This window comes from Cheilinus undulatus, linkage group 13 (genome assembly GCF_018320785.1).
Source record: "Cheilinus undulatus linkage group 13, ASM1832078v1, whole genome shotgun sequence".
Classification (NCBI taxonomy): domain Eukaryota; kingdom Metazoa; phylum Chordata; class Actinopteri; order Labriformes; family Labridae; genus Cheilinus; species Cheilinus undulatus.
The window spans coordinates 5,627,197-5,650,202 of NC_054877.1; the positions used below are offsets into that span (position 1 = coordinate 5,627,197).

Consider the following 23,006-nt stretch of genomic DNA (forward strand, 5'->3'; position numbering starts at 1 on the left):
TCCACAAACTGGGCATCATTCACCTCTTCACCCCAGGTCTAATTCGCAAGGCACATAGTGATTATGAAATTTAAGTGCAAAAAGACCAAAAAAGTTTTCCTGTCCTGTCTAGTTTGCTATTGCTTTGGGTTGTAGGTTATGTTAACAAGACAGTAGTGCAACACAATTATTTTAATTGCAATTGCAAATGCAACAACGCTTGCAATTGCAATTTTAAATGTGATTAAATTTTAAATGTGATTAAAATTGCAATTGCAATGCCAGAATGTGCAAATGCATTATCCCAAAAAAGGCTTCAATTATTTTGTAGTACTTGAAAGTTTTAGAAAGATGCCTGCGAAAGGCCTTCACATTAACAGTAGCATCACTATCGTATGTTCCAGAAGTACCATTATTTTTATTCTTTCATCATACAGGAAAAACTCTTACTTTTTAAAAAATCATGGTATTTTGAAAGCAGTATTATAAAACTTGCGCAACATAATATTTTCATGTTTAGAGTTGAGAAATACACCTTTCAAAACTATCATTATTCTCTGCATTTTCCTTGATAACCAAGAAAGTAGATTCATGGTACCACTCATGCATTATTTCATAATAACTTCCCATATTGCAATACTGTCCTGTGTAATCACAATTGCACATTATTATCAAATTGTTTAGCACTGCAAGATAGCAGTTTAATCCATAAATGGCAGCCTTTTGCTGCATGCTAGCTGTTTATTTATACAACTACAGCACTTTCAGGGTGCATAAAAACGCAAAGTTTAAGTAATTTGAAACACAAGCAGGTAAAGATGTTAGAACCAGCTGCATAGATCTCAAGTGACACCGAGCCAACCCATCTAGTGATAAGCTTTCACCCATAGTCAAAGAGTGGTACTGCTTACCTCTCTGTCAGACCAGTGGATGGTCTAACTCATTAAAACACGCCTTGAGCAAGGTTAACATGTTAAGAGGTCCTGCTGCACAGGTCTTAAGTGACACCAAGACAAACACTTTATCAAATGGGCGAACCTGAGGAAGCTACAGGCGAAACGCGTTGTTCGCTCTAAATCAACAGTAAAGTCTATCTCAGTGTGCGGCAGATCATTTCTTTTTGTTTACTCTATCAAATAGGTTGCACACATAGTCTAAGAGTGGGAATGCTTGCTCCTGTGTCAGAGCAGTGGGAGGTTAAAGTCAATTAAAACTCTTCTCCAGCTGGAAAAGATGTTAAGACCTGCTGCACTGGTTTTAAGTGACCCTGAGACAGCCAGTCCAGCAATAAGCTTGCACCTATTAGGAGTAGGAGAGAAAAATCGACACAGCATAGTATCGCAATATTTTGTCTAGTGATATAATCGTATCGTCTCATCCACCAAGTATCGATTTTTTCAAATTAATTGCTAATATGAACTGAAGTCCATGATAATGGAAACATTAAATCAATTGTTTGGACAATTGTTTGTCCAGTGAGGAGCAGAGTTGAAGGTCATACAGCAAGAGAGAGTTAGTGCAACCTATATGGCAGCACCAGGGGAAGCACATTAGGAATGCAAGCAGGGCACGGATGAGATGGACATGACACGTGAGGTTTGTAAGAAGTGCTGCATGAAAATAAAATGCAGCGTAAAACTGACAAACATGAGGGCAAGACTAATGCTAAATCAGCTAAACAGTTAGAAAAATGGTATAGATTGCATGCATTGCAATATATGGTATCGCAATATTCACTGTGCTGCAAAATGTCTAAAATTCCAATAACATCAAATCGTGACCCAAGTATTGTGATAATATTGTATCATTGGGCCACTAGTGATTCCCACCCCTAGCACCTATGATCTAAGAGTGAGACTGCCTGCCTATGTGTCAGAGCAGTGGGAGGTTTAAGTCAGTTGAAACATTTCCTCGGCAGGCAAAGACGTAAAGACTGGTCTCAAGTGACACCGAGGCAACCACTTCAGCATTTAGCTTGTTCTGCTTGAGATTCCTGCTTGTTAAAGGAAAGGTTTTCCTTTCCACTCTAACAAATTTTTAGTGCTGAGCTCATGGTGATACATTTGGTTATAAATTGGCACTAAATAAATAAAGACTGACTGACTGATTGATCCATTGCTGTTAGTAATGGCTTCAGACTGTCTGCACACACCTGGCTGACGTGTGGTGGCGCCGACACCCTGGACTGATTTATCCCTGGTTATATCATTTTTCAGTCACATAGAGTCAAAGTTAGTGTCCTCACAACAAAAAAGCTGGAGACTTCTTCTGTAAATATCGCTGTGTAGTTTCCTCCAACTCTGCACAGACAGCCACTGTTTTGTTTTAACTGTGCATAGTTTAAGTGCAGGTGTGAGTTAGGTGCTTTCTGTAATGATGGTGAGTCACACAGAAAGGGGTCACACCCCTAACTGCTGCAGTTTGCTACAGTTTGCTTTGCAGCAGTTAGGGGAGCCATTAACTCTGTGTTGTGTGAATTACATGGTGTCTTTTTGACTCACTTGTGCAGGTTCAGTGTGTGCAAAGCAACACAGTCCTTTTTGTGAATCAGGCCTTGAGTGCTGTGATTGATTTCTTCAAAGTGCCAAACAATAAACCTATTCTCTTAATTTTCCTTCTTTTCCTTTTTTAAATATTTCCTTTAAAAAATCTGCGTCTTTATAGTCAGTTAATTTGTAGATGCTGGTGTGGTCTATGCACAATCCCAACCCCATCCCCAGCCTGACTTTTATTCAATATAATTAATCTCTCTCTGTACAGACAAAACCCAGCTGGAAATATTTTTCTAAAATAGAACTTAATGTTTTGTACTTTCACATTTTTGTAATTGCGTGCATGCCTGGAGGTGCCGATCAAAGATAGATAAACAGAAAGAGACAACAGCAGAGTGGTGCAATGTTACTGCTGGAAGATATCAGAGCAAGGAAAATTGTCTGTCAAAATGATGGTCAGTCTGCCTCCACATCTTTGTGAGGAGAACAAAAAATTGGTTTGGACAAGGCTATCCTTACACTTTCAAACTAAGAGGAAAGTATCAGAGGAAATACAATCATCACTCCACTGCCTCCTCTAACTAAAGTTTTACATCCCACAGGAGAGAATCTCTGAGAGAATGTGCAGACTCAGGATTTGTATTTCTGATTGGTCTTTCTCTCTCTTAAATGTCACTCTTTTCCTCTTCACTCATAAATCACTTTCACAGAAAAAGAAAAGCATACAAATTTTGTATTGAAACAACAAAAAACTGCCTTTCAAATCCTGTTGTATGACAAGAAATCAAGGACAGAAGAAATATTTCAGCTTCAGACCCATCTTAGCACGGCACTGTTTGACAGAAGCTACAATGGCGCCGATCTTTCTGTCTAATCAGTGTTTTGTTTATGGAAGTTTCCACAACATACAAACAAAACAGGTTTGATTATACTTGGCTTAAAGCTGCAGGACAAAAGACAGTCCTACTGTAATCGTTTAAAGGTAAAAGGCAAATACATCTTGCAAAGCTCCCATTTGAACTGTTTGACCCCGTTAGAAAGTGACAGGACCAATCAGTGTGGAGGGGCAGTACTCATGACATAAGCATGCAGTGACAACAGGCTGGTGCAGTTATGGCGGAAGACATTAGCATGGATGCTGCCAAAGCGCCAGTTTTATCAGAACTTGACAACAGTTGAGTTGAGTTTTTTCAATGGCTCTACCCTTTCCCAAACACCGTGTATGAGAGGTTTTCCAGATGGATGTGTGAAACAAAACCATCTGGCGTGTCAGGTTATAACTGCTTTATTTATGCAACATAAAAGATTTCTTACTTGATGCTCTATAAATGATGAATTAACTATTTAGTGATGCTGAATTGTGTGAAGTTACACTATAAGGACAAAAGCAATCAGCCACTGAACCATCACACCAACAGGGACTATACTGACATTGTATTCAAATAAATGTACTTTGAGTTGGCCCCCTTTGCAGCTTTAACATCCTCCTCTTCTTAGGAGGATTTCCATCAGTTTTGGAGTGTTTCTGTGGGAATGTGTGCATTCATTCTGTAGAGCATTTATAAAGTCAAGCACTGATGTTGGATGAGAAGGCCTGGCTCACAATTTCAGGTCAAAGGTGCTCGATGGGGTAGAGATCAAGGATCTGTGTGGGTCAGTCAAGTTCTTCTACACTGGATTCAACAAACTATGTCTTTATAGTCCTTGCTTTTTGCTCTGTGGTATAGTCATGTTGGAACAGAAAAACTGTTGCCACAAAGTTGGAAGCATAGCATTGTCTGAAATGTATGCTGAAGCATTAAGATTGCCCTTCACTGGAGATAAGGGGCTAAAACCTGACAGACAGCCACACACCAGTATCCCTACTCCACCAAACTTTATTTTTGGCACAGTGAGGTCAAGCAGACAACGTTCTCCTGGTATCCACTGAACCCAGACTCGACCATCTGACTGCCAAACAAGAAAGCTGGATTTGCCTTTTAACATAGCACGTTTCCACTGTTCCACAGTCCACTGTCAGTGATGCGAGACTGGCGGCCAGTTCAAATTGCACGATTGTTTTGGTCAAAATCTTGCCCCGTCTAGGCCGACAGCCTGGCCACACTACAAGTGATCCCGACCGCTCACCATATGCTGAGGTCACCACTGTCTCCATGACTGAGTGCGAGTTCACAGGTTGTTTGGGGGCGGGTCAAAGAATGTCAATCACTTTACAACAGAAGCACTCTATGTGACTGTAGCAGTCTTTGGCTCGCAAAAAAGAAAATAAGAAACTATTAGAAACTGGATTATGGATAACAGTTATAGATGTGTCAAGAGGAAGACAATATAGGTTACTGAGCATAACCTCCATAGAGAACTACATAACGACTGTAGACCATGGCGACTGTAGACGTGTCAGCACACGACTTTTGTTGTTTTTGAAAAGAAAACACCTCACTGCTGTTCTTTGTTCTTCTTTTAACAAAGAAATGTAGTCAAGTTCTGATAAAACTGGTGCTATAGTGGCATCCATGCTAATCTGGAATCAGCCTCTTGTCACTGCGTGCTTATGTCATGCCTCTGCTGTGCCTGAAAGTACTGCCCCTTGATGCTGATTGGTCCTGTCACTTTCTAACGGGGCCCAAATGGTTCAGATGGGAGCTTTGCAAGGTGGATTTTCCAGTGAGAATCACGGAAACAGGCATATCCATCTGCTTTGCAAGGTTAGGATTCTTATAAATGAAGTAAAGATAATGGGCTAATCTTCTTCTTTCTTAATGCTGGGTTAGGTTGTCAAACCAGATGACGGTGTAAGAAAAATTCTAACATGCTAGTCTTTTTGAATTGTGGTCATGGGGTGTCTTGGACACACTACAAGACACTTTGTCGTTCCTGACGCTAATTGGACCCGAGTTTTGACAATTAGCAGCAACGTTGCAGTCGAGCTTCAATCTGGCTGAATTCATGTAGTATGAGCCAGCCTTTACATGCGGCTGCTCGGCCGTAAGAACCCATTCCATGAAGCTGCTGCACAGATTTGTGCTTACGTTAATGCTAGTGGAAGCTCAGAACTCTTCAGCTATGGAATCAGAAGTGTTGGCCACTTTTACGTACCATGCACCTTAGCAATCGTTGACCTCGCTCTGTAATTTTACATGTTTTTTTCATGGCTGAGTTGCTGTTGTTCCTAAACGCTTCCACTTTTAATAAAAATCAATTACAGTTGACTGTGGAGTAATCAGCAGGGTTGAAAATTCATGAACTATCTCATTGCAAAGGTGAAGTCCATCAAATACCACACTCAGTTTCACTGAGCTCTTCAGAAGAACCCATTTAGGATCAAAAATGTTTGCAAATGGAGACTGCATGGCTAGTTGCTTGATTTTGTACACCTGTGGCAACAGGTCTTATTATAACACCACCGTCCATATAATGTATATTAGAGGTACAAAGCCAAGGTCAAACACAACCTCAGCCCTTCTTGACCCACCACTGTATTTTTACTGTCCAGCAATGATGGACCACATTTTCAAAAGGCCTTGTGGCACTTTGCTGTAGCTCCATCTTGAACTAGTTACTAAGATACAACTCTGATAATTTTTTCTGTGCTAGTTTTCTATTGGACCAAAATGGTGTCACCAGGATGGCCGAGTGGTTAAGGTGTTGGACTCAAGCTCCAATGGGTAATAGCCTTTGTGGGTTTGAGCCCCACTCCTGGTGTGTCTTGGTTGCAGTGTTATTACTTGCATAATCATGTGTGACTTTTACTTGCAAGAAACTGGTGACTTATCAGAGTCCCACATGGTCCCTAACGACCTGGAACTGAAGACAATAAAATCCAGGATCTGGGGTTCTGACAACCTTTGCAGCTCGTGTATCATGTAAATTTCAACAAATGACTAAAAAGAAGGTTTGCCTCAGAATGAAAGGACATTAAATCATATTCTGTTTAACAATATCTAAAGATATTCAAATAATATTAGATTTTTGTTGCATGGAGTCCCTCATTTAGCAGCTTCAGTACAGTATACTGTATGTTTTATGACTAATGAATCACATTGATTATATCTCAGTGGAAATGTGCACACTGAGCTTGTCTTTGATAAATGTACCCTGAACCTCCAGGCTCAACGTGTCATTTCACTGATTGATTATCTCGACATTGAATTAAAACAGCATTAAGAAAATACAGCTCTTGCATTTCTCCTGCATTCCTCTCATATTTGTCTTCTTATCATACAATGAGCTCAAACTACGTTACCGTAACTGTTCAGTGGTTAAGGCATTAGACCTTAGATCTAGCGGACAAACACTGATGCCTAATCACAAATTAAATCTATGAATGTTTAGTAAAGACTTGTGGTTAAATATGCCAAAAAAAACATACACCTCATTCCTCAAAGTATACAGTGATTTGTAGGTGAGGCCACGCCCATTTGCAGTATGTTGAGAGGGCTGGCTGGTGGACATGAAGTTTGCATGAGTTTTCTGATGAGGACGTTTCCCTGACACTTGGAGAAGACAGATTCACTGTTGGAGTGGAGGGTGAGCTTGTAATGAATTATTGTCCTGAGGTATCTCTGAATCAACCCTTTCTATAAGCTGGATATTGACCAGAGGAGTCAGGAAGCTGGAGAGCTCTTCTTGGTAGTCAGCAACCTTTTCCTTAGGCTAGCTACACACTCAATGACTTTTATATCTTAACAAAACACGACAGACATTAAGGATAATTTCAACAGATTTTAAACATCACAATCCTCCAAACACACACGCTAGATGATTCAAGCAGACCAAAAGACCATACACCTACAACCAAAGAGAGACAACAACTATGGAGAAAGAGAGTGGGGGAAGACATCCACCAAACATGTTCTGAGAAAAGGAATCAACTCTTCGACCAGTATGTGGAGGACTAAAGACTCAGCATATGTGCACCTGCTCTACCAACTGAGCTAAACTGGCTGTTGGTGGTGTTTTTTAAGATGATTTGTTTATCTGGTCCTGCTCCTTCAACACTACAACAATATAAACTACCAGAGCAGTTTATCTCAATACAGTATGTTCCCAAAATTATCAGCTACAGCGGTCTACTGGTCATTAAAAGCATTATGATGGAGAGATTTGTACCAGAAAACAGTAAAAATTTAATACCAAACCTCTGTCTCTCTGCTCTGGTACAACTGCACTCTGTTTAGAAGCATTTTTTACTTGAGAGGATAATATTTCTGTCTGAGTGGGCGTGGCTTCAGCTCATTCAAATGACATGCCCACACCATCATAGAGCATCATAGAGCGAGTTTACTGCCTCATTTTGCATGATTTTGAAGGTTAATTTGTGTAAACTTAAAGATGCTTTTCAAGACTGAAATGTGGCCTGATGGTTCATAACCCAGCTGGTCCAACAAACCTGAAAGAGTGATCATTTTATCACTTCACAGGGTCTTTAAACCCTTGTGGTCTGATAAAGCTCTGTTTGTTGTTGCAGCTGCAAAACAAGCAAATATGTGTTAATGCAGGGGTTCTCAGCCTTGCCAGCTGGCGATCCCCAAAACAAAGGTGCCAGAGAACGAGGACCCTCACTTTACCTGAAAGTGGTTGAACACAGTCATGCACATTCAAGAATAGCCGTGTGCGGACAAGGCCATAAGGGGGATAAATGGGAAAGCTTTCTGGGTCCCAGCCAGACTGGAGGCCCATACAGTCAGCAAAATCCAGGTCCATTGTAAAGTTAAGCTGTGATAACCATATTTTAAATTTAACCTGAGTAATAACCACTCTTATCAAGGAGCAAATGTTTTTTTTATCCATTTGTGCCATAGTATGTAGCCTTCTTAAAAATTAATACAATTTTTCTTAAACTCAAATTCAAAATGTGTTAAAAATGGATAAAATGGGTTAAAAATGGCAGAAAAGGTATAAAAGATGGGGATATTGGATTTTAAAAGTACAAAAAAATGGGTTAGAAGTGGCAAAAATTAGTCAAAATGGCAAAAATGGGTTTAAGTGGCAAAAACTGTCATAAATAGTGGTAAAGGAGGATTACAAAGTGGCAGATATTGGTCAAGGGGTGGAAAAACGAGTGGGAAAATCTGGATTTAAAAGTGGGAAAAAGTAATTCAAACTGGCAGAAACAAGTTAAGTTGGGTAAATAGGCAGAAATTTGCACTAATGGGTTAAACTGGCAAAAATGAGCAAAACAGTGAAATGTGGTTAAAATTGGCAAAAATGGGCATAAAAAGTGGTTAATAGTGGCAATAATGGGTCAACAGAAGCAACAATAGGTGAAAAATGGCAAAATTGGTTTAGAAGTGGCAGATATAAAATAAAATGATTAAAAGTGGCAAATTATATTAGCAAAATTGGGTGGAAAAAGTGGTTAAAAGTGGCACAAATAAACACTTGCAACATTAGAACCCAATAATAGTTTGACTCACTTTCCAGTTCCAAAACTTTGGAAGTGTTAGCCAGGATGCTAGCACCAATGCCAAAGATAAAACACACATGCACTGATATCTTACTTTTTAAAACTTTTTGGAATACTTTGATTTCAGCATAAATCTCACCAAATTACCATAAAAATTGTTTAAAAAAATACAACTTGAAATCATTTCAAAATATTCTTAGTTTTTTTTAAGTAATCTGGCGACCCCTTCTCAAAGTCTTGCAACCTGGTCTCGACCCCCAAGTTGAGAACCAGTGTGCTAATGAAGGACAGTGAACAGTTTTGTAGCTTACCTGTCAATGATGCCACACATATCAATCTGCAGGTTGCTGTAGACTCCCAGCTGCTTCTGCTGCACCAAAATCAGGTCCACGTTTTTGTTGTCCAGGGATAAGAGACGCATGCAGCCCTGGAAGACATTGAAGGGATTCCTGCACTGTTGGCTTTCCTCTGCAGCAGGACATCCTGGAAAAGACAGACAAAGCTATTAAAGTCTATCTGTTAACATAACAAACTTATTAGAGGTACATCTGCATTGCATGCAAGTGATGGACAATGACATCCAAAATACAACATGAAACCTTGCATCAGATCATTTTGTCCTGGATTGCAATCATGCACAATGGATTGAGATGGATTTCATCTCAGGTTTTAACTCCATTACAAGGGAAATCCTTCAACTATTTCAAGCTTTTTTTCATTAGTGCTGTTCTTAAATGTAGCAGCTTTAATCTTGAAAGTGATAAATTTCGAGTAAAACTGTTGCAGACTTACCACCGAAGAAGACGTGGCTTTCAATGGTGACAGGAAAGGAGGGGCTGGCTTGAGCGCTTCCTCCTTCCTCTTTATCCACAGCAATGCTCAGACGTCCCCGTTTGGCGTTCAGCTCCACTGAATGCCACTGACCATCATTCAGAGCAGAACCTGTAAACAAAAGAATACACTTTCAGCTCTACTGAGTTTCAACCCTTTTGTTAGTGGACAGACTTTGAGCTGTTAAGACCAGCATTAGATGTGATAGTGCAAGAATCCCAATAAAGAACCCATAACCTGCCAAATACGCATCAAAGTCATGCTTGGGAACGGCTTTGCCAGACTTTTGTCATCTATGCTAGTCAGTCAGAAGGAGAGTGTAGAAATATGTAAAGATTGTCTGCAGGTGGAAGGAGGTGACAGAAACAGTTTACAGATGCCATCAGGAGTGTATGAGAGCAGACCACCGCCATCTTCTTCACTTCCTGCTCCCTTTGTTTGTTTGATTGACCCACAACAAGTCCCAGATGCTCTGGACCTGCTGTGTCAATCTGTGTGTTCTGAGAAGCTGAGGGAATAGATCAATATCTCATTATCTCCTCTATTTTTCTTGCTGACTTCTTTGCTCAAGAACACAACTGAGTCATCTGGCAGCACCGCTGGCTGCACTGCAGTCTGCTAAAATGATGACGGCGTGTGACCAGAGCTTTGGAAATGAGGATTAGCAGAGGCAGACTCAGGCTGTTTAAAGAACAGAGAGACAGGAGCTGCAGAAAGTCGTGAGAAAGTTACAGTGAAACAGCAGAGACTTTTCTAATGTGACTGAGAAATCAAATCAAACTACATCCAGATTCTAGAGAACATTCAGTAACCATAGGCCGAGTTCCCTGGTTTAAAGGATTATAAAAAGCTACTAAGAAATTATGTCTTTAATATTTTTAAAAGAGGATTAGAGGTGTTGGAGGAAGAGACATCAGGTTGCAGATGTTCCTACTGATGACTTCTTGCTCTGTTATCCACAGATTTTTTGTAACTTGGATTATTTTGACTACCCTTGTTAAATCTGCTGCTAATCGCTAGGATATTCTTGTATCACATGCACCAGGATGGCCGAGTGGTTAAGGCGTTGGACTTAAGATCCAATGGGCAAAAGCCCACGTGGGTTCAAACCCCACTCCTGGTAATTTGCTACATTTGAGCAGAAAAAAGGAAATGTCAAACAACAAAACACTGGAGATGCATAGGAAATGTAGCAAGTGCCTGTTAAACAACAAGTGTCTCAAAGGGCATGCAAAATACACTTTTTCAGCCTTTTCTAATAAAAACATATAGAAAATGTGTGCTTAAACAAGCTGTTAGCCCCTCATGATGTCACTGGGGGAGGTAGCAATGCCCCCAGGTTTGGTTGGCCCTCCCCGCTTGAAAGAAGGTTTTTCCCTCCGTTAAGCCACATCCGTTTCAGGGGTGGACCGGTGATCTGAGATCAAAATAAACTTGTTTAAAGGGGTCAAATATGTGACCTTTAATGTTAACATGTAAATGCATATAATAATTAATTTAGAAACCTTAACGTATCAAAAAATAACACAAATGAATCAAATGATCTAGAAACAGCTTGCACTGACAACTAAAGGAAACGAAGCTATTACTAAGACTATAGGAATTATGGCAATGGGCGAATTTGCCAAAATGTTGAAGTATCCCTTTAACATCAACAACACTAGTTTTCCCATGAAAATGAGTTACATCTTAAAGATGTCAAGAAAACACAGGTAGACAAGCATGATTATCTCTAAATAACAACATAAAAGTCGAGCCTGGATGGCTACCAGTTTAGCTTAGAGTATGCGGTCCGGGATCCACTGGTCCTGGGTTTCAATCCTGATTTCAGCCCTATTTGGTGCATGTCATCTCTCCTCTTCTCAGCTCCCCAGACCAAAAACTACATTCTTAAAAATGGTAAGTCCAGATTCTGAGAAAACAACTGAAGATCACAGGAAAAAGGAGGGAAAATGGATGGATGCATGTCCTCTTAGGACCCCTAATTTCCATATTTGGAATCAATAAAGTACCTAAAACGTTGTCAGCATTACATCTGGTCTTAAATTTTTGGATATGTGGATGCATTCATGCAATAATATTTTCCAACTGTAAACATCTGTGTTCAAAGAAACAAACCTGCACTGAGATCGATCAGCGCCCTGCCAGCTTTATGGATCTGCAGTCGGAGTTTAGCCTCACTGAGGTGCAGCCAGACCACGCCTCCTTCCTGTGGTATGTCAAAGGTGAGCAGGAGCCCCGCCTTGTTCCACGTCCTGAACTGAAACCCCACAGACATGCCTCCAGAGGAGGATGCTGTCACCGCTGGCAGCTGTAGGAAGCTCTGTGGGCCGGGGAACGTCATGGCAACTGAGACTGGCTCATCACAAGAAAAGGTCACATTGCCCTGAGAGAGAAATGCAGAGAGGGAGGAGGGACAGAAAAAGTGATTACTACAGAGATAAAATAACATCAAACATGAATATTAATCAGCTGCAGAGGGCGTGTCTGTGTGACCCCGTGTCTCCATGATCTCATCACCAAGTCTCCTTAAAGAGGGCACTGAGGAGGATTTCCATAATGATAACAGCAAAGCAACAAGGCCAGGAAGGCAGGATAAAACACTCCAAAGTCACCTAACTTGGAGGTAGAAGTGATAAAGCAAAGCACAGTAAGCCCATTCCTACAATATCAAGACATCTGTGTTCCAGACCATTGTTTTGAGTGGTTGTAATGACACCAGGTCCATTGCTAAGGCTGCAGCAGTAATAAATTACAGTCCCTGCTCTCTGCTGGGAATATCAGTCTGCTATCTTTATAATGCTCTGGAAACACAGATGACATCTAAAAGCCCTTTGTGGTGCAGTTAAAGCGATGCACAATAACTCATGTTTGAGTGGGCTGTGATAGTGCACACCACTCACTCAGAGGTTACCTTAAAAGCCCTCAAAAGTCTGCAACAAGACAACCAAGCTCGCCTACATGCACAGCCTTATTGCTCCTGCCTATTTGCCGAGCGTCATTTAGCCGCAGTATTAAACAGGACCATATCTATGCCACTTTGCTGTAAGAGGCACATCATAAAATTGCCTCGATTAGATCTTCAGCCATGCATGTGAAATCTCTGAACCTCTTTACAAAGAATTCATGTTCTTTTTGCCTGCCTGGGCCTGCGCTGTAATGAGAGAACATTTATTAGCCCCTGCAGAAACGCTTCACAGCCTCTCCCTGATGAGCTTGTTCTGCTCATCGTCGACGTAGAAGCATCTGAAGATCCTAATAGCCAAGATGAGGAGGTATTAGGAGAGTCTAACCGCTCTTTTGTTCTGGCTTCATTTAACAGCACCATCAACCAGCATCAACCTGAGTGGTAAAGCCAATATTTCACCACAGAAATTGAATCCTAGAGGGAGCGGGGTACATATTCTCCATTGTGATCAAAAACAACTTAAACAATCCTTTTCAGTTAAAAGAAACAATAAAAAATAACCTCATAAGAGAGCGCCACTAAAAGGTAAGCACACTGCTCTATTAAGAATGTTGAATATTGGCCAGCATTCAAAAAACAGTCCACAAAAACACCAAGCAGAATTTTTTAACAGTATGTGAGTCCAGAGGGGGGTTTTATGAAGGGTCATATGTAGAGGCAGTTTATGTTGCTCTAGATAAAAAGCCCCCACACCACTAGTGTAAGAAGAAACTGGAAATATGCTGAATATTCCAAGACTCTGTCATCTACACGATAGAGATAGGCAAGCATTGCATCACTTTAAAGACTACAGCACAGGCTGCTGCATTGTACTGGTGAGTCCAAATGTTGCTTATGCACCAAAATGAGCTACAGAAACTTCAATCAGGAACACTTTCGTCATACATTTATCCATTTTATTGCAAAATGGATACACAAATTTACTTGGAGGAGAAGGCTCTGCTAAGATGCTCACTTGGTGAAGCAGCATGCTTTGATTTTCCAGGGAGCGCATGGCTAGAAACTGCCATACAGATAGATCCATTTATGACAATGTGTATTGAATACAATGAAATTAGTTCAAAAGCAATTAATCCATGGTAATATGAATCTGAATATGAGGGTGTGACAAGGTTTAGGCTAAAAAGGAGGTGGCTGGGATGGAGGAGGTTAAGTTTTGAGCTATTTATGGCTATTCCAAGCATTCAAAGTGTGAAAATAAAAACATTTTTTAATTTTTAATCTGCTTTTGTTTCCTGAAAGTAGTGAAATACTCAGACTAAATTCGTTTTCAAGTTTGAAAACTCATGAAGAAACAGCAGCAGGTAAGAATTGTCACACAACGCTTGTGCATGGCCCGTTTCCACAAAGCAGTCTGGTTTGACTCAGTACAGTTTTCTCATGGTTTAGCACATTAAACTCTGATCTTACTGATGTTTCCACATCTGATTTTCATCTAGCCAAGCTCCAGCCTCACTTGTTGTGACAGGGAAATTCATCTCTTTTAAGAGAACCAGATCATTTCAGCCCAGTAGAGCTGGTTGTTTGGCTCCCAAATGACTTTTCATTTGGTCACAGTTTGGCTCTTTAAACATGGATTAGATAACAACAAAGGATCAAGGACAGGAAGCTGGTGCTCAAATGGGAGCTAGCTACTGTTGCTCACATAAAAGAGAAGTCCCATAGCACAGGCTCACTGGGGAATGACACATACTCTGTTGCTCGCTTCACAAGGTTAGTTTGGTTGATAGCCTTTCAATTAAAAGCATGCTTGTGACAAAATGAGGATTTTTATTTGTTAAAGCGGCTCAGCTAGCCTCTTAGCTCAGTACTAGACTCCTAAAGTTTGTTGTCTTCCTTCATCTGGCTGGATGATGCTTGGAGGCCTGCAGTACTGAGTAAATTGTGATATTGGTCACCTCCATGCCAGGTAAATCTGTTAAATTGTGGTAAAAACACTTTATTGTGAAGAGTTTTCCAGTTTGGGGAGAGTTCCTTCCTTCCTTGGCTGGGGACCTCCAGCAGGCTCTGGAGGGGTTTGACACAGAGCGTGAAGTGGCTGGTATGAGAATACACACTTCAAAGTCAGAGGCCATGGTCCTTACGGTGGATTACTCCCACTGGGTGGGGAGTGAATCTTTGTCCCAAGGACTTAAAGTATCTCAGGGTACGATTTAGGGTAGAATGGACCCTAAGATTGGCAGGTGGATCGGTGTAGCATCAGCAGTTTTGCAGACTGCTGACTGTACTGTACTGTTATGGTGAAGAGAGAGGCAACACAAAAGGAAAAGCTCTTGATTTAATGGTCAATCTATGTCCCAGCCCTCACCTATGGTCATGATCTCTGGGAAATAACTGAAAGAATTAGATCACTGATACAAGCAGTCGAAATGAGACTCCTTAGGAGGGTGCGGGCTCAGTCTTAGGAGCTTGGAAAGACCTCGAAGCAGAACCGTTGCTCCTTCACGTCGAAAAGAGCCAGTTCAGAATGTTTTGGCATCTGATCAGGATGCTTCCTGGGCGCCTTCCTGTAGAGGTCTTCCGGGCACGTCCTACTGGGCGGAGACCCTGAGGCAGACCCAGAACTCGCTGGAGGGATTATATATCCCACCTGGGAGTTCCTTGGAATCCCTCATGAGGAAGTGGAAAACGTTGTGGGGAAGAGGGACATGTGGGTTGACTTGTTTTGCCTGCTGCCATCACGACCCAACCCCCAGATAAGTGGAAGAAGATGGATGGATGGATGTAGGCATCGTACTTAATGTGTGTAGAAATTTTCTGATAATAATTGCAGCGTAGAGGTCCATTTAGAGCTGTAAAGTACTATGCTTTAAAGTGTGATTGCAAACACCCTATGCTGTGTTCAAAAGCAACTGTAACAACCTAATTCTGATCCTGATCAAAGTGCATGAAGGCTTTCAACATATTTTTATCAGATTAATTTAAACTTAAGCACTGAGTTCAATCACAAGTTGTCCCTGTCTTATAAAGTAAACAGATAAAGCTTCTGCACCTTCTAGCTTCATCTCATGACAGTAAGATGTTTGTACAAGTGTAAAGGTGTTGTCTCAGTTTAATCACTCACCGTTACTGTCACTTGGTGGTCTTCGACTTTAACCAGCTCTATCAGGTTCAGGCCATTGTAGTGCAGGTTTTCTACGCAGCCATGGAAGTTCCTCTTGGAAATGAGTGACTTCTGAAAACCAAGGCTCAACACTGCACCGACACTGAGCTGCATGGGGACAAAAACATACACACACATGCATGGACAATGAGGAGTCACAGAGTGACAGTATTTGGATTATAAAATAACATCAAAAATGGTCTTTGCTGTGTTTTACCCCACCTGCTTGATGTCCCAGTGGCTAAACTCTGCAGGGATTTGGACCCTCTCTGTGTGTTTGTCCACTGTGAGGTTGAGGTGGGAGCTTCGCCGCTCAAACGCCAAATGGTGCCAGTGTTGGTCATCTAAAAGACTCACGAGAGAGGCGAGACGCCGAGGCTCAGGGGATGGAGTCCTACCTGAAAAAGAAGAAATAAAGCAAATACAGTTGTTTTGTTTTACTTTGTAATGTCCTAGTTCTTAGACAACTGAACACCAAGCCAGCGAAAGGTTCTCCATTTTGATGAATATTTTCAATTTCTCAGCGTATCCCACAGAGAGGAGATCACTGAGGTCAGCCAGTCATTGAATTAGGGAATGTAAAATATCTCCATGCTGAGATCTGAAGCCAAATGTGTGATAATCTCTACAACTACAGAGTAAACATGGCGAGACATCATTAAAGATAAATGAGCACCAGACGGTCCAAATTAGTCGATCCACTTCTGCTCCCTCAAAAAAACACCAGAGAAACTTTGTGATTATGTTGAGAGAAGGAGCCGTAGCAAGAGATGAATGCAGGGAGCCATTAAAAATGGATCACATATTCTCTAGGGGGGAGTTTCAAAGAGAGACACACAGACAGCTGGGAAGACTTCGGACAAATGTACATTTGATATTTTTTGCCAGCTTTAGAGGAGATACTTTACTGTTGTCTGGATAAAGAAAAACAACTTCATCCAGAGAGAAAAGTTCAGCCATAGCCTCACAAACAGGGAAAGTATGTCTTGTACACATATTTTAGTGGATGATTTATTCAATAACAGTCTGTGTGAGGAGAAAAGGACAGAGAAATCAATACAAGAGACAAAAAGGCAAGAGTTTAAGATGAATAAGATGTAGGAGGTAGAGAAGAGGGCAGAGCAGGTTCTATTGGCAGGTCTGGTAGGTCCATCGATTCAAGGACTTGGCCCTCCCAGGAAGTGGCAAAAATTGGCAGGAAAAGTCAGGTAACAGTGGCAAAAATGGGTTAAAAGAGGTAAGAAAGACAGAGGTAGAATGCGTTAAAGACTGGCAAACTATTCATGGAAAAAGTGGTGAAAAGGGGTTAAAAAGAAGCAGAAAATTGACTGAAATAGTGGTTATAAGGTGAAAAAAGTGGTGAAAAATGGGTCAAAAGACAAGAAGTGAAAAGTGGCAAATTGGTTGAATATGGGTTGAAAGTAGAAAAATAGATGGAAATAATGTAAAAGGGGTTAAAACTGGCAAAAATAAATCATGGAAACAGTGAAGTAAAGGGGTTAAAAAGTGGCAAAAATGGGTTGAAAGAGGCAAGAGTGGGAGGTAAGAGGCAAGGCATTTAGATTTAGGCTTGAAAGTAGAAAAAATGGATGGAAATAGAGGTAGAATGGGTTCAAAATTGGCAAACTATTCATGGAAATAAGGTGAAAAGGGGTTGAAAAGCAGGTAAATGTTGACTGAAATATTGGTTTAAAGGTGTAGAAAGTGGCAAAAAATGGGTAAAAAGACACAAGAATCAGTGAAAAGTGTCAAATTCGTTGAGTATGGGTTGAAAGTAGAAAATTTGATGGAAATAATGTAAAATAGGTTAAAACTGGCAAAAATAAACAATGGAAATAGTGAAGTAAAGGGGGAAAATGGTAAAAATGGGTTTAAAGAGGCAAGAATGAGGGAAAAGTAACAAATTGGTTAAATGTGGGTTGAAAATGAAAAAAATAGATGGAAATGGAGGTGAAAATAGGTTAAAAAGTGGCAAAATGGGTTAAAAGAGGCAAGAATGAGTTAAAAGTAGTAAATCGGTTGAGTGTGGGTTGAAAATGGCAAAAAACTGGCAGAAATAGAGGTGAAAAAGGGTGGAAAAGTGGTGAGAATGGGTCAAAAGTGGCAAACACTGGTTAGTAGGTTACAAAAGTTGGTTAACAGTCACAAAAGTGGGTTGAAAGCAAAAAAGGGCCATGAAAATTAGATTAAAAAATTACAAAAATGGGTTAAAAGATGGAAGAATGAGTGAAAAGCTTTAAAATTGATTGAAAGTGAAAAAAATGGATGGCGATAGTGGTGAAAATGGGTTAAATAGTGTCAATAAATGGTCAGAAACTTTCAGCTCCAAAATGAGGTACCTGTTAGAAGGGAGGAAAGTTAGCACTACTGCTACTGATCAAACATACATTGATGACATCAATAAAGCTCAACTGGGGTGGGCCCGTTCGCTGGGTTTTTCAGGGGCCCAGATCATTCTGCTGGCAGGACTGGGGTAAGGTGAAAGGGTTCTTTTGTGTCTAATGAGATGTACCAAACTATGATGCTAGACTTATTTTATCTGTGAGCTTCAACACCTCAGAATAAGAAGCATCATCATATGGTACAGTGTATGAGGAACGTTTTTCCTGCCACAGTCATCCTTAGATTCATCGTGGTTTTGTTTAATTCAGCCTGAACACAGCCACATGAATTGACTGTTGTATTAAAGAGTGTAGAAAAATGGCATCGATTGTCTGGTTCCACCCATAAAAAATATAAACAGAGCAGTTACTTTGCTCTGGTCCTTGGACGGAGAGAGGATGACATGATCTTTATGATTATTTGATCACTGATGAAACAACTGGAAAGAGAAAGCAGGAATCAATACAAGAGGCTCCTAAGGCATGCAAACAGAAAATGAATTGATAATAAAATTCAGAGACATCTCTTTTCTCTATTTCTTGTTGCCATCTGGCTTCACTTCCCTCTGTGGTTTGGATCTGATCAGGACTGAACTCTTCAGGGAGACAGAAACTGAATTAGGTCTAAATTTGTGGATTGTCAGCAACAGCTGAATCAGAAATCTGGACACAGAGCAGTCAGTGATTTTATTTCTTGGTTTTGACTATGTCAAAACGTGCTGCCCTCTGTCTCATACCTTACTGCCAATGAGTCCTTGAGCAAGATTGTGATATGAATTGTGATTGGGTTGTGTCACCAAAAATCAATAGGTGACTTCCTGTGGGGACCATGAATGTGGAGTGAAAATACTAACAAGCTCTGGGTCAGCACATTTAAAAAATTTAAACATCGGGGTGATGGCGGTACAGAGGGAAGGTCAGAGGTTCTCAAAAATCGAAACATTTTTCATCTTTGGAGCAGGAGTGTGCGTGTTAAATTTTGATTAGGTCTTAGATATGTGCTGCATCCTGAAGTATTTGGAGCTCTGGAGTGGTCCAGACAATCAGATCACATGAGGAAATCTGAAGAACAGATAGTATGTTCTGCGAAATTCTTTAAAAAAGACTAAAACCTGCTGACAACATTTTCTATTACCTTCAAACAGTGGATGTGTTTGCCCCTTTATTTTATTCATCCACATTCACACTGTTTCATATGTTGGCTGCAAATTTACCAAAGCTGTTCACTGTGCTGGATCTGATCTCAAAGACAGGGAAAAGGATCTTCATAGGCAGCTAAGTCCACGATCACACTTTCACCATACAGCCCCACTGAATCTGTCCAGGCTATGCAATGACCAACTCCAGCTCCACCAAAATCCAATGCTTACTGTTTTTTTTAATTGAGGAGTGAAAACCTTAGGCCCATCATCCACCAGGATGGCAGAGCAGTTAAGGTGTTGGACTTAAAAGCCAATGGGCACGTGGCTCTTAGGTACAAAGCCTGACTACTCAGGCTGTTGGTGCTGGAGAACCAGATGTGCCACTCATTTGCTAAAAAATGGGCCCTGAGAAGTCAAATGATGACAAATTCTTCTTGCCAACACACCTGAGTCTATTTTCATTTGATGAGGCAACTAAAGATAGGTTTATTAAATGATGTGCTTCATTAGAAGGGTAGACAATTAGGCTAAATGTTAATATCTCGTTAAGCTCCAAAATTTACACCACTGATCACAGTTCAGTCAAAACTGGTGGACATCATTTTAAGGTACGAAATGTAATAATTTCAGATTTAGAGACACATCAGAGTCACTAGGATGGCCGAGTGGTTAAGGCGTTGGACTTAAGATCCAGTGGGCAGTAGCCCTCGTGGGTTCAAACCCCACTCCTGGTAGGTTGATGACTAACAACACGGTTTTAGCACCATCACCACCCTGAGAGAATACTAAGGGTACTCTAATTGGATAGCATTATAAGTCCAATTGCCTTGAAACCCTGTTAACTGTTGCTATGCTGGTGTCCAGCATATGCTGGTCTGTTGTAAAATGGCCTTTAATACAAATTGAAATGTTTTAAAAGCAAAAGGGCCTTCTTTTGTCTTTACTACATAAATCAATAGCAAGAGTAAAAAAATACAATAGACAGCAATCAGTTAAATATAAACAAGTATGGTTAACAGAAAGTGCAATCTGAATTATTTTCGAAAAAACATGTAAGGAGATTATTAATTCAATAACTTTATTGCAGATTAAACGGTTTAAACAAATAGCACAATGTGGATGCAACACAAATGTTCTGAGTGTCTGACTAAATAATATAGATCTAAAAAGCTTAATCTGACGGTGTAATCTGGTTTTATTTCGAAAGGATTGTGTTCATTTCAGCCCTGACTGTGGTAGATTTACTGGAAGTTTAATCCGATTTGATTTTCGGAAGTTTAAGTATGTATTTCCATTCTGAGATGCACAACGTGTTAGATGAGCGGTCTGCAGCCAGATTGTTTCAGCTAAGATTCTAATTGAAACAATTGTTGACACCCTTGAAATGCTGTTTTAAGTCCCTTTACTCCTGTTAAAAAATCTGAATTAAAACCTTTGTTGAAACCAGCAGATCAGAAAGTGTACAAACCAGCAGATCAGAAAGTGTACACTAACATAAGTTAGCTGTTAGCGATCAGCTGACATAAATTAGGATGTGTTTCATGTCCAGCCTGTAAAATGACTACTGGGTAAAGGTAAAGGAGGTAAATAAAGTTGTTTGGAGGATGAATACAAAATAATTGCTTCACCTGAGAGTTCAGCTCTTGAGGCTTATTATATATTATGTTATATTTTTCCAGTTTGTTACCTCCGCCAAGGAGTATACGTGATCTGCAGCGTTTGTTTGTTAGTTTGTTTGTTTGTTAGTTTGTTAGCAACACAACTCATAAAGTTATGGACAGATTTTGATGAAATTTTCAGGAAATGTCAAAAATGGCATAAGGAAGAACTGATTAGATTTTGGGAGTGATCTGGATCACCACCTGGATCCAGGGATTTTTTTAAAGGATTCTTTACTATTGGGAGATAGGGCTAATGGTGGAAGTCTGCGCTCTTTGAGTGCTTTTCTAGTTAATACTTGATTGCATTAATTCACATATATGAACACATGCAATGCCCATGCATTGAATCAATCAGTTCTCCAAACTGTAGGCGACTTGTCTCATTGCTACTTTTAAAGTTTTTGTAGTGCTCTGTTGAAAAAAGTAAGTAGAAATATGTTGTATGCTGAGACAAAATGTGCAAAGTTTGCAATGACAGTAGGAACCCCCCCTTTAAAGGGGGTCCGTCTTTCAGCACTCATTCGTACTTTGCTGCTACGCTTCAAATGAATTACACCAGCAAAAATCTGAGTTTTGAAATGAGAGTCACAACTGGATTATCAAGGTTTAAAAATTCTTTATGTATGTTTGAATTTGGACATTTTTATTGATATTATTTTATTTAAAGTGTAAAGGTGATGAATGCTGGTTGCAGGGGTCCTTGTTAATAAATGACTGTGGCCCAAATGGACTCTTGAATCACTACTGGAAAATGGAGGCCTTTGCAAAACCCCATTTCAGGGTGTTTAAAGAGGAAAGGGTTGGATACACTTAAATTCAGCCAATAACTGCCGTTTCTCCCACTACACTTTAGATTACATTAAAACATACGGTGATAATAAACCTCGTAGCTCTCTGTGTTTTGATCCTCTGTTATCCAGGACAACATTGTTGTTCCTGTGCATGGATGATGTGCAGAATTGCCTCATGAAGCATAATGCATCTGCTCCAGGAGGGTCAGACCTGAATGTGTACATGCAACAAAGCAGACAGTGGACCATGTATGATCTCAGGGTCAATGCACATCATAGATGACCTAAATGACACAATGTGTCCCCCTAAAAAAGCCTACAGAGAGGCACAAAGAGACAAAAAGTGGAAAAACTCAATAGAGGAGAGGGAAGAAAAGACTCTAAGGAGGGCACAGACAGAAATAATGAGAGAGAGAGAATGAAGAAGGGCACTGGACTGAAAGGAAACAAACAAGAAAAAGGGCTTAGAACCACAAAGGCATATCAAAATGTCAAGAGGGAACAAAACAAAACAAAAAAAGCATGGTGAGCCGGATGAGGAGAGTACAGTTAAATGAAAGTAAATGGCCTCTTCTGGTGAAGGAACTCTGTGGAAGCAAACAACTGAGACAGAAAAAAGAAAGGAGACAGAAAGTGGTTAAATAAAGGCTGAAAGGATGAAGAAGAGCCAGGGAAGAGCAGCAGAACTCCTCTTCTCTCTTAGCTCTCCATTGTTGAGTTTCATTTCCGTTCACAGTTTCTTTTTACACTGACTTTCTTTAAAATGACACACTTCTTTGAAGAAAGTCTGTCTAGTAAGGTAACATGGTCGTTCTGTATTATAAGAAGTTTTTGTACTGCAAAAACAGCCATGCCTCAAAGTCAGGATGGAATTATAGAGATAGTTGGAAGTATTTTGCAGGTTTAAAGTGAGTAGAATAAAATCTTCCAGGTTTGTTTGGATTTATTATTTCTGTGGATGGTGTAATGATGAAAACAAAAGTAAGACATGAAGACAGAATCACATTTTGGGCGCTGTCAGGTCATCAGAAGGAAAACAAGAGGTTAAATCATACATTTCACCTCAAATGTAAACAAGTTTTGAAGTATTGATGTCTAAATAAATAAGATAGAAAGAGAGTAAGTATAAGATAAGATAGAAGTTATGATAGGGTACGTTTGTTAAGAATGTATAAGATCGTATAAAATATCATAACAAAACTATCAAAAGATAAATATTAACATATATGTAATTAGTTATTAAACCTTATTT

At 40.2% G+C, this 23,006-nt stretch overlaps 1 protein-coding gene and 3 non-coding genes across 4 annotated transcripts in view; 3 read left to right on the plus strand and 1 right to left on the minus strand.

The window, feature by feature from the left end:
• Positions 1–23,006, minus strand: part of LOC121520052 (contactin-associated protein-like 4) — a 125,800-nt gene that overhangs the window by 76,285 nt on the left and 26,509 nt on the right. The window contains exons 4-8 of the mRNA XM_041803284.1: positions 16,002–16,177; positions 15,741–15,887; positions 11,827–12,094; positions 9,670–9,819; positions 9,189–9,360 (exon numbers count right to left, since the gene is read on the minus strand). Of these exons, the coding sequence (XP_041659218.1) occupies positions 9,189–9,360; positions 9,670–9,819; positions 11,827–12,094; positions 15,741–15,887; positions 16,002–16,177 (913 nt within the window). The remainder of the gene's footprint in view (positions 1–9,188; positions 9,361–9,669; positions 9,820–11,826; positions 12,095–15,740; positions 15,888–16,001; positions 16,178–23,006) is intronic.
• On the plus strand, positions 6,091–6,173 carry trnal-caa. Its single transcript has one exon. It is a non-coding gene; the product is annotated as a tRNA-Leu (tRNA).
• trnal-uaa lies at positions 10,749–10,831 on the plus strand. Its single transcript has one exon. It is a non-coding gene; the product is annotated as a tRNA-Leu (tRNA).
• Positions 19,954–20,036, plus strand: trnal-uaa. Its single transcript has one exon. It is a non-coding gene; the product is annotated as a tRNA-Leu (tRNA).